Source organism: Anas acuta, chromosome 3, assembly GCF_963932015.1.
Source record: "Anas acuta chromosome 3, bAnaAcu1.1, whole genome shotgun sequence".
Taxonomy (NCBI): domain Eukaryota; kingdom Metazoa; phylum Chordata; class Aves; order Anseriformes; family Anatidae; genus Anas; species Anas acuta.
The window spans coordinates 116,306,818-116,320,249 of record NC_088981.1 but is presented as its reverse complement, the minus strand read 5'-3'; the positions used below and the strand labels follow the sequence as shown (position 1 = coordinate 116,320,249).

At 43.0% G+C, this 13,432-nt stretch overlaps 1 protein-coding gene across 1 annotated transcript in view; it reads right to left on the bottom strand.

Moving 5' to 3' along the window:
• The window catches only part of INTS9 (integrator complex subunit 9), a 66,576-nt gene that overhangs the window by 10,034 nt on the left and 43,110 nt on the right, over positions 1 to 13,432 (bottom strand). The window contains exons 12-14 of the mRNA XM_068678937.1: positions 12,815 to 12,986; positions 7,527 to 7,651; positions 5,593 to 5,760 (exon numbers count right to left, since the gene is read on the bottom strand). Coding sequence (XP_068535038.1) covers positions 5,593 to 5,760; positions 7,527 to 7,651; positions 12,815 to 12,986 — 465 coding nt within the window. The remainder of the gene's footprint in view (positions 1 to 5,592; positions 5,761 to 7,526; positions 7,652 to 12,814; positions 12,987 to 13,432) is intronic.

The following is a 13,432-nucleotide window of genomic DNA, read 5'->3' as shown; positions in this document are numbered from 1 at the left end:
TTAGTGGGTTATCTGAATGATGCCTCGTTGGGATTTCAGCCTCAGATTTTACCCAAACCAAGTGTTTTGAATGGGATGAGAGGGCTGCTGAACAAACCCGAACTTCTCAGCCCTCTCAGTCCCGGTGGGTCTGCTACAATTCCCTCTGCAGCACATTTTAGTCGCATTAACTTGAGCGGCTGGCAGGTCATGTCATATAAATACCTAAATGTTTTGGTGTCATTGCTTGCTGTACGTCAGCTTTACTCTTCCATTGAGCCAACATCTACTGGAGAAACAAAGTGGAGGCTGACGGGGTGTTCCTGGGTGCTTGGACAATGAAACAAATCCCTCCTTGGCCATGCACGTGGGCCAGGCAGCTGTTGTCCCTACCACTGCTTCTTGAATTTCTGCTCTATTATTTGAAAGTCCAGCTAATGGAGCAGAGATTCAGGGCAATGTGATGAATATTGCCCCAAAAGCGTGGAGATGAAACTGGAGGATGTGTCCTGAGCAACCAACAGGAAATAATCCTGGGTGGGATTATAAGGAGCAGTCGCTAACCCTTGGCTTCTAGCCTTCAACATGCCAAGGGACAGCCCTGAGGAGGTATTTAAGGAGTATAATGAAATAGATTTATGGCTCTTTAATGAAGCTCTTCCCCAGTACGCTGGGAGCAGGCAGGAAACAATTTTTTGAGGAACTTACAAGAGGACAGCGGAAGCCGGAACCATCAGGAGCAGAAATGAGCCTCAAACCTGAATGAAAAATGACAGGTAGGGCAAGCGAAGATGCAAAAAAGCTTCCAAGTAAAGGCAGGCAGCTTACGGATGTAAAAGATGAGTCATTTGAAAGACATAAAAAAGGCATCAATCAAAATATTCAAAATATAGTAACCAGGTCAGAACGCAACGTTGTTGAAGCATATTGGGGAAAAAAGAGGCAAGAGCCTGACTAGAAAAGAGTTACCTTACAGCCAGCCGACAAAAATGAGGAAGAAACAAACCCAGATATTCACGTGGGCTTGCAAAGCCAAGGTGGGAGTAGAAAAGCAAATCTGAGTTTCGCTGATCTAAATAGAGCAATCTGTGGACGGGACTAAACAGAGAAAAGGTGCAGCTAAAAAAAAAAAAGAAGTGAAAGAAATGGGTGATAACATATTCAAAGCCCACAGACGATGAGAAGAGGAGAAGAGGGAGGAGAATTCTCTGCAGAAGCAATGGGAGGCTGAAGGGCCAGGAGAGAAGAGGCAGGGAGTGAGGTGGGAGATGTTTTTTTATGGAGAAAAGAAGAGCTGATTGCACTGAGCAGTGATGATGTAAATCAGGGAGACTGCAGGCTATGGTATTTCTGTTTTTGTCTAAGGAAAGGTTGGTAAAAAGAGGGACAAGAGCAGTCTCAGTGCGATGTCAAAGGGTGAACGCCAAATTCAGAGAGGGCCTATGCTGGAATGAGGGAGGGTCAGGCAATTTTACAGGATTCAGTGAGCTTGGAGCTGAAGGGAGGAATGAAAGCAGAAGCAAGCAGGATGGTTATCTTAATTTTATGATATGTGAGACTGTGGCATCTTTATACAAGCAGGAATAGTCAGGGGAAAAGGAAAAGAAGTTTAGAAGACTGGATAATGTGAAATCACCAAGGTAAGTTTGAGGGTTCAAAGAAACTTTTTAGAAATCAAACTTTTATTCCCTGAAACACGGAATAAAGTTGGAGAGGTAAGATGGAAGCCATGTATTGCCTCTCTTTCTCTCAAAAAGGAATTGGCAAGATTCTGCGTGGAAAGAGAAGTCAAGACATGAAAAGGGAAGGCTGGAATGAAAGCTACATACTTATAACGGGCTGCCAAGTGGCTGGCTTCCTAATTCTCTGCAATAGTTCCTCGTAATTTCCCTTCATGTTGGGCTGTGCATTGCACAGTCACGCTCTCCTGTACTGGCCCATGTCCTGAAGAACTTGCAAATTGGGTATTTTAAAAACACAGCCCTCGGTGAAGTCGGTCTGCTGCTGAAGTCAAGCGATCCGCACCATTGTTCAGCTGTAATTAAACTGGAGGCACATTATTTGCTCAAACACCACTGTTTAATTTATCTGTTTGCTCCAGAAGGTGTTCTCCATTTCCCCATCGTTCTCCCGTGAACAGACAATGCCTAACCAATTTCTAACCCATTTCCAGGAAGCAGCCTTTTTTTTTTTTTTATTATTATTTTTTAAAGCAAAAGTCAAACGCTGAGAAGAACAAATTAGTTAAAGCGTAAAGGCTTCCGCAATACCTCCGAGAGCCATCTCAGCCCGGTGCCTTGGGACTGTTCAAACCTTTCTCCAAACAAAGGTTGGCTCCGAGTGTAAATCTCATTAAGATACAACCGCCCTGCTTGATCTGACTTGGCTTTTCCGGGCTTGAAATGTAGACAAGCTCCAGCAGTATCAGTGAATTTGCGTTAGTCTGACACGCCAGAACCTGAACCACTGATAGGGTTTTGGAAAGGGAATTTCACGCCACCACACTGTCAATCTGTAGTGACTAAAGCCAGGCTGAGCCAACTGTTTGGGTTTTAAAAGTTCCAAGAACTGAGCCATGGGCTTGAACACGTAGCAAGGAGTGGATGCTAGGAGATCAGAACTTCACTGGTTGGTAATATGGTTTGGTTAATGTGTTTCTGACAAACAACAAACCTTCACAAGATATGCCAGGAGCTGTAAAATAACATTGCCAGTTGCCACTTGAGTTGTCACAACCCCGGAGCTGATGGCAGCTGATTTGAAACAAATGCCCAGAAATACCAAAGACACAGAAAATCTGTATGTTCAGGCACCATTAAAAAGTCTTCCCAGATGAAATTACTGAAAAGAGGAAATAAAGCAGCAAATACTCTCCATCAGGGAACCTCATCTATCATATTTGCAAACCTGTCTTGCACAACACACCCAGCAGATAGGGAAATTACAGCCATCTTTTTGGCACCACTGGCATCAGCCTCTCAAAACCAACATCCTAATGACCCTCTGCACACAGGGACAGACAGACAGGGCTCTTCTGCTGGGAGAGAGAATGAGAGAAGCCTAGCACATCACATAAAATTTGTTTGGGAGGTGAGAATGTATCGTTGTGCTTATTTAGGGGATCAGCATCAAAAGGCCTCTCTCATCCTTCCCCAATTTATTTTAAAAATCAAACAGTGATCCTTTAGGATTGTGGCTGGTTGCACCGAACAGGAGAAATTATGTATTAATACTTCTCAGCAGTTATCAGCTATGCTGCTGAAACTGAGACCAAAGCCTGAAAAGGAAGGAGATGATGTACCATCCCTCCCATGCCTTATCACCACTCTGCAGGTCAAGCTGGAAGCAAAAACCAGCCTCAAACGGTGATGCGATGAACACCTGCTGAAAAAAGAGATTGTTCTGGGGAAACAGTCTGTGATCACTACAAATTTGGCATGACTATTCCTCTAACAAGTTCCCTTGGAAAGAATGATCAAGATCTCTTTTTCTGAGGGGGATTTGCATATCTCGGTGCTGGGGAATGGCATCCTGTTAACAGCTCTGAACCACAGCCTTGCATACCACCACTAAGGGTCTGACTTTCAATGAACCCCCTGAGGCAAGCAAACACTACCCCCCAGGCACCAAAGGGGAAGGATAACAGCTTTCCTGAGTCTCAGAGAGGATCTGAGCTATGTTTTTTAACCATTTTAACCATTTAAATATGTCTTTTTTAACCATTTTAACCTTTTCAGGAGAGTCATGACATGCCACGAAGCTTGTTGCATCAAGTTGATAGGTGCAGCTTTGGAAACCAGGGAGAGCACCTGGGCATGGGAAATAGCAAGAGATGTTTCCACTCCCTGGGCAGACAGATAGCTTTGAAACTGGGACTCCTGCAGGAATATAATTTGATGTATTTGATAGAGGAGAAAAAGGGTCGTTTCTGTCAATATTTCTCTATGTCCGTCTTTCTGCTCAAACACTGAGTTAAAATGAACGCAATAGACACTTGCTCTCCTTTTTCTGCATGCTTCTTTGAGACCTATTCCCACCTCAGTGAACAACCCATTGTTTACCATGCACCCTCCTCCAACATCCCAGCAGTTTTGGGAAGTGCTTTAATTCCATGCACAGTTTTACCAACACCTATAGAAAGAATCTGTTCACTTCAGTGAGAGATGGCATCCAGAAGCCACTGGACATCTGGGGTTGAGAAATGAAGAGCATTTTCATCCTGGTGGCTGCCAGTGAGGCTGAATCCACATGGCCTGTTGAGCCTCGAGCGTCGGGGATCTTGCTGCAAGCAGCCAAGCCAGCAAGTGAAGCACTGACTTGTTTCCTGCTGCACTCCAGCCCCATGAGCATAGCGCTGCCTTCAGACTAACCAACTCTGCCAGGCAACTCTGCAGTCCTCGCTTGTGTTTGTGCTCCCCTTTCCAGCATCAGCTGCATTTTGTGTTTTAGGCTTCTGCTAGTCATACAAGGAGATGCTGACAGAGCAAGAAAGTGAATCTGTGACTCCCATGGACCCACCTAGCTGTCTTTTAGGCAACTCTCCCCCTGACAGGGACTTCAAAACGTATGAGGGTTGGTGAATGCTCATTTGTAGCATCTGTGTTAATCTGCATTCTGTTTGCAGGAAAAGCTGGTACCCACCCTCTTCGCAGGGCTGACACGGGACAGGCTCACATACCAAGGCTCAATTACACCTTCACAGTTCAGGGAAAATCCCATAACTTCAGCAGAATCGAAATAGCAGCTACTCAGAAATAAAATCTGTTTTGGTCATGCCAGTGAAGGTAAGCCATGTTTTACTAGTCTTAGGTTTAATGGGATCCAATAAATATGCAAATTTCCAAAGCAATTAAATATACATGCCATGATGGAGTTGCATCCAAGTATATTTTCTAATTAAAAAGACCCTCCCTGTCTCTGGCAGTCCTCTAACCAGTGGGCTGGGCAGGCTCCTAACAGAGCTGATGTGCGAAATAGGCACATGTGAAATGGTACAAATGGGTTTTAGGGACTGGCTGAGGGATTTTGTTACACGGGTACCCGTTCTGTGCCTCATATTTGGCTTAACTAAGGGTACTTCCTCGCTCTACTCTCTGATGAGAGATTTCTCATATTCAGTGGTTTGCAAAAAGGCAGTGACACCTGCTTGTAAAATGCCACTGGACACAATCGTGCTGATTGGATTGCCAAAAAATATTTTAAGATCATACCTGTTAGCAAATGGGTCACCCTTTGCATTGTGAGCACATTTATGTATGATTTATGGGGTTGATAAATTATTAATAGATGTTACAGGCAGAAGTAGTCCACATTATAGATGGCTACAAGCAACCCATTAACCTGTTGGACATTAGGAGTCTGGAGGAATTAACCATTCACTGAAACTGCTGTAACACAAATGAGACATTTTACTACAATGTCTTTAACATCCAGCTGAATCCTGCTCCTGAAAGGAAAGGGAATTTCTCACAGCAGGTAAAGCTGGGGATGCGGAAAGACAACTTCTGGCTACTCATCTCCAAATTTCTGACTCTTTTCCATGACCCTGTACCACCGACTCAAACTGCTGTATGAGCAGAAGCCACCATCTTTCTCTCCCCTTTTGCTACTTACGTCTGGCATGATTTCAATCTTCTCGTAGCGTCGCTTGTAGGGCAGAGTCAGCACCTCTGCTCTGCGGTAGGACATGGGTGGGGGCTGGCAGTCTATCATCAGATCCGTGCGGTGAGACTGGGTGGGCGGTGGCTGCGTGTACTGCTCTGGGCAGACCACGTGGAGAGGCTGGAAAAGAAAACTGTGGTGACTTACAGAAACGTCTGCTCGGATCTCTGCTCTGCCCTACAACAGCAATCGTTGCCATAAAGAGGTTTGCAGATTGACCTTAGCAAAATAACTCATTTGTATGAAAACAACATCCAGAAGATGCAGTACGGAAGGTCCAGGCAGGGCTGGAACCAACTGCCCAAGGAGCAGGCGGTCTTTGCTTTGTATACAAACGGTGCCCTGAGTACCAAGACCCAAATTTCTATCTTTAATCACCACTTCAGTATCAGCAGGCATGTCAGCTGCCATACTGAGAGAAAAATCAACATGTGCAATAGTTTTTTCTTCCAAAGAAGCAAAGCGACAGTAGTGGTGGGGACCATCACAAAACGGCACGGAGTGAGATAGACATATCAAAATGAATAAAATCTATTCATTCTATCAAATTCTCTGATTCTAGATGTACCAAAACACAAGGCTGCAAAAACATTAGCAAAACAACCAACTCGGAGTTTTCATAACCTGTCAGCAGTGTATTAACAAAGCATGAGCAGGCTGATTATGAGGATCACCCCAGGACTGAAGGAAGCCGAAGGACAAAGCAGCGTTTCTGCAAAATGCATACGTTTCAGCATTGGAAACAGCATTATGCTTCAGCTGTAACATGAAAGAAGACACCTGTCAGAAAATAAGGCAACGTCAACTTCCATCAGTCGTGCAGTGACGAGCCAGGTCACAGAACAATGAGATAAGATGATGCAGGCATTGTTAGGAAGTTTGGAGGAACACGCGTTTTTCTGTTTGACAAGCTGAAGATGGATCCAAGGGAAAAGCTCAGCCGGAAAAAATATTGAGTATTATTTTAATTATGTCATGAGTCTGAAAGCAAATTTCAGTAGAAACAAATTGGATGGATAAGGAGGGACCACTAAAGGCAAAAAGAGCCAAGGGGGGAAGCAGAGATTATATGGCAATTCTGCCCTTCTGCCTACACAGAAGAAGCCCAGATCTTGCAAGAGGAAAGCAGTGGATTTGGAAGAAATCTGAGAGAGGAACTCCAAAGCAGTGGTCCCAAAACCAAGGGAAGGATCAACTGCAGGATTATGTTACAGCCATGGAGGAGATGGTTACAGCTGATGGTGCTGAGGATAATCAACACCTGGAACCTCTTACATTAAGGCTGTATTAAGACACAGACAGGTTAAATTTTAAAGAAACAGGAGAAAGAATAATGGAAAAAATAAGGGAAAAGGAGATTGTGACTAAATATACCTAAAAAGGAAGAAAGGAATGTACACATCTCTTGCTCTGCAGCTTTTAGAGATCCTCCAGCCACTCCGTGCAGACACTGGCAGTCACTTCATACTTATTTTGGAGCAGGATGATAAAAGAGAGCTCAATCACGGGGACATGGTGGGATGAATCACCCAGCTGCAGCATCACAATCAAGGGCTAGAAGCTTTTCAGAAGAGTTAGGGCAAGGAAGGAGGGGTTGCGGGTATTGCCCTCTACGTTAAGAAATGGATAGATGGCAAAGAGCTGCCTCTGAAAAACAGCCACAAACAGGTTGAGAGCTTGTGGGTAAAAATAAAGGACCGGACTAATTAAAGGCTACCTGGTGGTTGGGGTCTCGTATAGGACGCCTGATCAAGGGGAGCCTGGTGACGAAGCCTTCTTGCTTCAGGTACAAGAGGTATCGTGCTCACAGGCTCTTATCCTGATCAGGGACTTGTTTTACAAGAGTGTGTGAAGAAACGTAAGAAAAGGCAACAAAAATTCATTACCTGGACTTCTTTGAGTAATTTAGACACCTGAATAAAATTCAGTCTTGTGTCAATGGGGCAGTAAACACATTTCATGGCCAAAGGTTGATAAGGAGCCAGGGCATCCAGATAAGAGAAATCCGGTTCTGAAAAGAGAAATGTTGAAAATACTGAATGCCTACTGAGAAAAAAATGGCCCGGTTCCTGTCTGATCCCACGTTCCAGTCTAGACAAGCTGTTGTTGAGCAATGTTAATTCTGTTATAGATTTCTTTTCCCTTCTTCCTTCCCCCATCTGATATTTTCAGTTAATTTGATGAAAATTATGCCCACAATTAGTCTTACCTTAATCAAGCAACAGAGCAATACTATTTCATTTAAACACATTATTGCATGATTTTTATAACAAATTTAATCAGGACAAAAACATCATCTCTTATTTTTAATCAGATCCTGTAAAAGAAGGCACGATGTATAAATGTTTGGTATTGCAAGGTAACCCAAATGCCAGCTTGTTTTTCACTACGACAAAAATGCAGCACAAAGATTGGATCTTGATAAACCCATACAAATGTCCCTTGCTGCAGACACATCACCTCCCAGCTTCCCTTTTTCCTTTTGGTACTTTTTTTTAAATTTTAATCTAATTCTCAGGTTTAGGCTGGTGGAAAACACAGGGTCTATGTTTTAAGATAACCAAAGAGGATCTGTAGGGTGCCGCTCTCCCATTGAAGAGAGAGGGAATTGGGATGCTTATAGTTATGCCAGCAGAGCCAGGCCAGTATAAACTGAAGGCTGCTCCTTTTAGGGTTACCCTGAAGCTGAGACGGGCTGTGATAACATTATTGGAACCTTTATTAGACCCAGTAAGTCTCTTTCCCTTTGTATTTTAGGATTGAAAATGAGATTAGTGGCTTGCCCAGGAAAAGTCATGCACCAAATGTACTTTTACTCACACAAAGTAATAAATCAGCTAGAATATTGTTTTTACCATTTATCTGTGAATGAAAAATGCAAGGTCTGATACATGACATAGTGTAGGATACATCTACTTGACTCTGGTGACGACTGACTGAATGATGTGGAAAAGTTTATGCCATTGAATTGTAGAATCCTAGAATGACTTGGGTTAGAAGGGACCTTAAAGGTTATCCAGCTCCAACCCCCAGCCATGGGCAAGGGACACTGTCCACTAGATCATTAGCTACTTGACACAATTGTTGGATAAATTGCATAATGGGAACGCTAAAAAAAAATAAATATTGGTATTAGTTTAAGTACAGAATGGGAAAAAGAAAAGAGGGTACAAGAAAGACTATCAGCTAGGCTATTCTGAACTATTACATTTATATTGTGAACTATTATATTTACCCTGTGAGACCAGGATATAGCATCAACCAATAATACAAATGTTCAGAACTGTCAAAAGGGAAATTTAGCTGGGTTTGAAGAAATTGTTAGTGTAACTGCCTGGGAACATCGAAGAGAAATATTAGCAAAAAATGATAGTTGTACAGAACATCTGACTGGATGACCCAAAAGCCATGAATTGGCAACAATAAAAATATACTGGGCAAAAAGCCTGCTAGGTAAAAGCAGGTGTGTGAGTCCAAAAATATCAATATAAAAACAGTCACTTAGTGACAGTAAGTTTAACAGCAACGAATAGAAATTTAGAAATAAGAATCCTTGGACAGTAGCTCGTTGAATAATGATCAGTAGTCAATTAGGATTAAATCAGAGGACATTTTAAAATACACTGGGGAAAGAAAGAAAACAAGGCAGGCACAGGTTCTCTACTAGAGCTATATATCAAAATTGCACGTAGTAAATTAAAAAGTTATCAGATGAGAATTTTTCCATCCCATCTGGTGTTGCAGGTGACACAAGGATTTGACTGTTCGTTTTGGAGGATGAGGCAGCACCTACTCAAACTGAATATTTTGCATCAATAGGCTCAGATAAGCTACACACGTGGACTTTTTATCTAAGTGTCCAAAATGGCATCAAACCTATGATTCTAGGATTCTAGGATTCAAACCTCTGAACGACTAATAAGAACATAAATAGCCATGGAAAAGTGAAAAACTGCAATGCACAAATTCTAATGCAGAAATTGTAACTCTAACACGGGACTCCCAGAATTTGAACACATACAAAACACAACTTGAGCTTCTTCCAGTGAACTTGTGACATGAAGCAACTGCTGTTTTGAAGACACCCAAAAAAAAAAAAACAAAACAGAATGGAATTCAACTGTGTGATGGAAGACAGCACTTGTCAAGGTTTCGTATTGACTTTTTTTCCTGACAGAATTACAGACCTTTAGCTTTTTCCCCAAGACATCAGATTTACCACTGTGTGACACCGAGCAACAAAATCTTCCTCTGTACAGCACTGATGTGGCACGCACGAGCCATTTTAAGATCTCCCAGGGAGTTAGTTTTCAAAGCATTGCTGTTATCAGAGAGAGAGCAAGCGGCAGACTTCCTTCTACCATGTTTTCTTCCAGAATTTCTTTGTGGCTTACCGGGATTCGATATTTTTAATCGATAATCTATTCAATACCGCTTGAGCTGTAACATTTGCAGATGACACAAGCAAGCAGAGCAGCACCACGGCTCCCTCCCAGCTGGTGTCCTGGCTGTTGGCTGCAGCTGCTGGTTCAGTCTGCTTTCTCTTCTAGTTGTTTTTCACATTACAAATCGGAAAGGTGGAGACCACCTAGCTCCTGTGGACTGAATGAGCACTGTGTCATCATTACTCACTGGCTTGTAGTTTCAAGGTCCTAATCACTAGAAACTTGTAGCCTTCGACAGGAAAAGCTAGAACATGACCTGCTATCACCTGCTTCAACAGACCAAACTTCTTTCATAACCACAGGGGACTCTATCTCAAAACAGGAGAAGCTAGATAATAATATAAATCCTGGAATGCGATGGAGTTGCTTCAGCTTTCCACTGGAGTTATTAAGAACAGAAGAATTTAATCTGCTAGGAACTTCTGTAGCCACAGAAGTTTTTGTTCCAGCTAAGACGGCCACAAGGAAGCAGGAACATCCTGCTGAGCGTAGATGCCTGCAGACAGAGATAGACACTGCAGACAAAAAGCCACAGACGGGCAAATTTAGGTAACAAACCTGAATTCTTAGTGCCGGCAATCACTGAGCACTCCAAGGTCACTGCAGCCAAAGCAGATCTCAGCTGAAGTTTTGCAGGAAGTATAAACTGGGAATGAACCTCAAAGACCATGACCTTAGGTATCCACAGGTTGGTACGACCTCCGTTCAGAAACCTTAACAGCTTGCCAGTTCTAACAGCAGTCTGCTCTATTTCCTCATTTCACGGAAAAATTACTTTTAAATATGGAAAGATCAATTACCTGTCCTTACAAGAAGGCACAGAAAAAGACTTTTTGCCATTAAAGACCAGTTTCCAACACCCTGGCTGTTGGTGGGGAGCACCTTCACAGCATGATTAACACCAGCAATTTCCTGAAAATTCATGAAATGCACGACCCAGCAGAGGGTGTACATGCTGTGGTTTTAATTGAAGTCCCAACTGAAGTAAGGTTCACTATTTCCAAAATAACGCTTGTCTACACAGCAATTTAACCAATTACTGTAATTAGGGCATGTTTCCTGAAACTACCCCAAAGGGCAGGAGTGATGGGTACTGGAACAGCTACGTTAGTGCTGTGGTATCGTGCACCATTCTCCAGCATAAACACAGTCTTTATATTTAAGTGTCTTACCTGCTCATCTGGGACTCCCTTGTATCTTCCCTCTCCTTACAATGGTACTAATTACACACTGCTTTACGTCTACCAATATTCTTTCCAAACTGTTTTAACAATATGATCCTGTGACATGATTTCGTACCATTATTGTGAAAGAGTCAAAAGGACTTGCCCATCACTATCCTGAAGTCTACAGCTAAAAAAAAAAAAGGAAAGAAATACCTCTACCAGCCCTGTCTGCTTTAGGAGGTTGTGTGCTTTCCAGCAGTCCTGTTCACTTAAAAGAGGAGAAAAATAAGCCTAACAGTGGGACCACCCCATCATGCCCTTGCTGTAGGAGTAGGTTTGATCAATTACTCAGAGCTCTCCTTCCCATTTCTCATTACTCTGTCCTCGTCCAAAATCCACACCTTTTTTTTTTTTTTTTTTAATTTGACTGAGAATTGTGTATAACACTTCTCACTTCTCCCAATTACAGTAGAGCTCTTTCTGCATAAAATCAGTAGCAGTGGCTCAAAAGATGATTTCCCTTCTCGTGTCTGAACAGTGCCCACTGCAGGCTCTGTTTGGATGACACATTGGGTATAAAGAGCCTCGAGGCACTTGGACAGAACATCAGTTTGAGGGAAGGCATTGAAGTATTTCTAAAGAAGATCAAACTCTAGAAGATACTCCCTTTGCTGGGTCTCTCAGAAGCTTTATGTTCTCTCTTAAACACTTTGTCTTGCTGTTAATGACTGCCACGGTCCCAGGATGCGGCTGCCCTGTGGATCAGTGACCACAGTTCAGTCTGAGATGGATAAGGATTGAGCCATTAAATCCATTAAAATTAGGAACATACCGGGAGAAGTGAAGGAACTTAAAGGATGGTCCTGTTGTGCCCCTGGCAGCCTGAGTTACTGAGAAAGGAAACAGCTCCCCAGGTTCTTAGCTGGAGCTGTACCTTCAGCTTCAGATACGAATGTGGCTGTCAGCTAAAAGGTGTCTGGAAAAAAAAAAGCTCAACCACAAGGCAGCGATGGCATAGATCACAGCTGCCAGACCTGCACCTGCTCACTTCCGAACCAGCAGACATGTCAGAAGTATCTTTAGGAACAGACAGGTTGTACAAGCTTACCGAAGAGCCAAGCCTGAGTCTGAGGTTTTGCAGAAAGGGAAGGAGAAGATATGAGGAAAGGTTTGTCATTCCAATGGGATAGGGGGAAGTGTTTCTCCCTTCTGACCAGCATCAGTTAGGTCTTGCCTGGGTTTAACTTGCAGCCAGCTGCTTTTAATCCAAAAATTAATTTCCTGTAGGCATTTTACCGCTGTGCACAACAAAGACTTTTCTTAGAAATGGCAAGGACTGACTCTGCATGGCAAAGGTTGGCTCTGCAGGGCTAAAATGAATTAAATGGCACAATAATTACATTCGTCACTGCACTCAATCCTGGGGTCTTAATTTAAACGAGTTCCTACCAAAGTCAGAAACTTCTGCCCCAGAACAAATGAGCAAAGCCCCTAGGATTTGGCTAGTTCACCAGAGTGTGCAGCCTATTGCTAATTCAATAACGATAACTGCATTTCACTTACCTGTGAATATAACAGTGTTCAAGCTGGATTTTCCCCATAACTCCATGAAATGAACCACGTCCCCAAATCTCAGAGAGGGATGTCCAGTAAACACGACACACGGCTGCTTGAAGTCATTACTGAAGTCTCCATGGATGCTGGGATAATGTTTTAATTTGTTTGTCTGAATGAGCTGAAAGAAAAAAAAACAGAAATTCAGACATTACACACATTTCATGCCTCTATCCGTGTATTGACGTGCAATTAGGAATATTCCACAGGTTGTTTATAAGTCATCACAGAGTCCCTTCCTGCAGAGTCCTGAGATTTTCCAGCAAATGTAGTCTTTACTGTCCTAAATGTTATGAAAAGGAAGTTAGAGCATGGAGCCAGGTGCCTCCAAATCTTTCCTCTCCTTTCTGTGGTACCAGCAGTATGGTAACGGAGAAGAAACTCTGCAAACATTCCCTGCTTGCAGTTTCCTGGAGTGAACAGAGTGCTCAGCTGCCAAATTCAGAATAAGCTACTTTTTCCCCCTCTGCCGTGTCTACAAAGAGCTCTGGGCACTGATGTTTAACCTCGTTTTCTTACATCACCCTCGTACCAGGCAATTTTGCCCTCGGTGGTATGTTGTTGTGA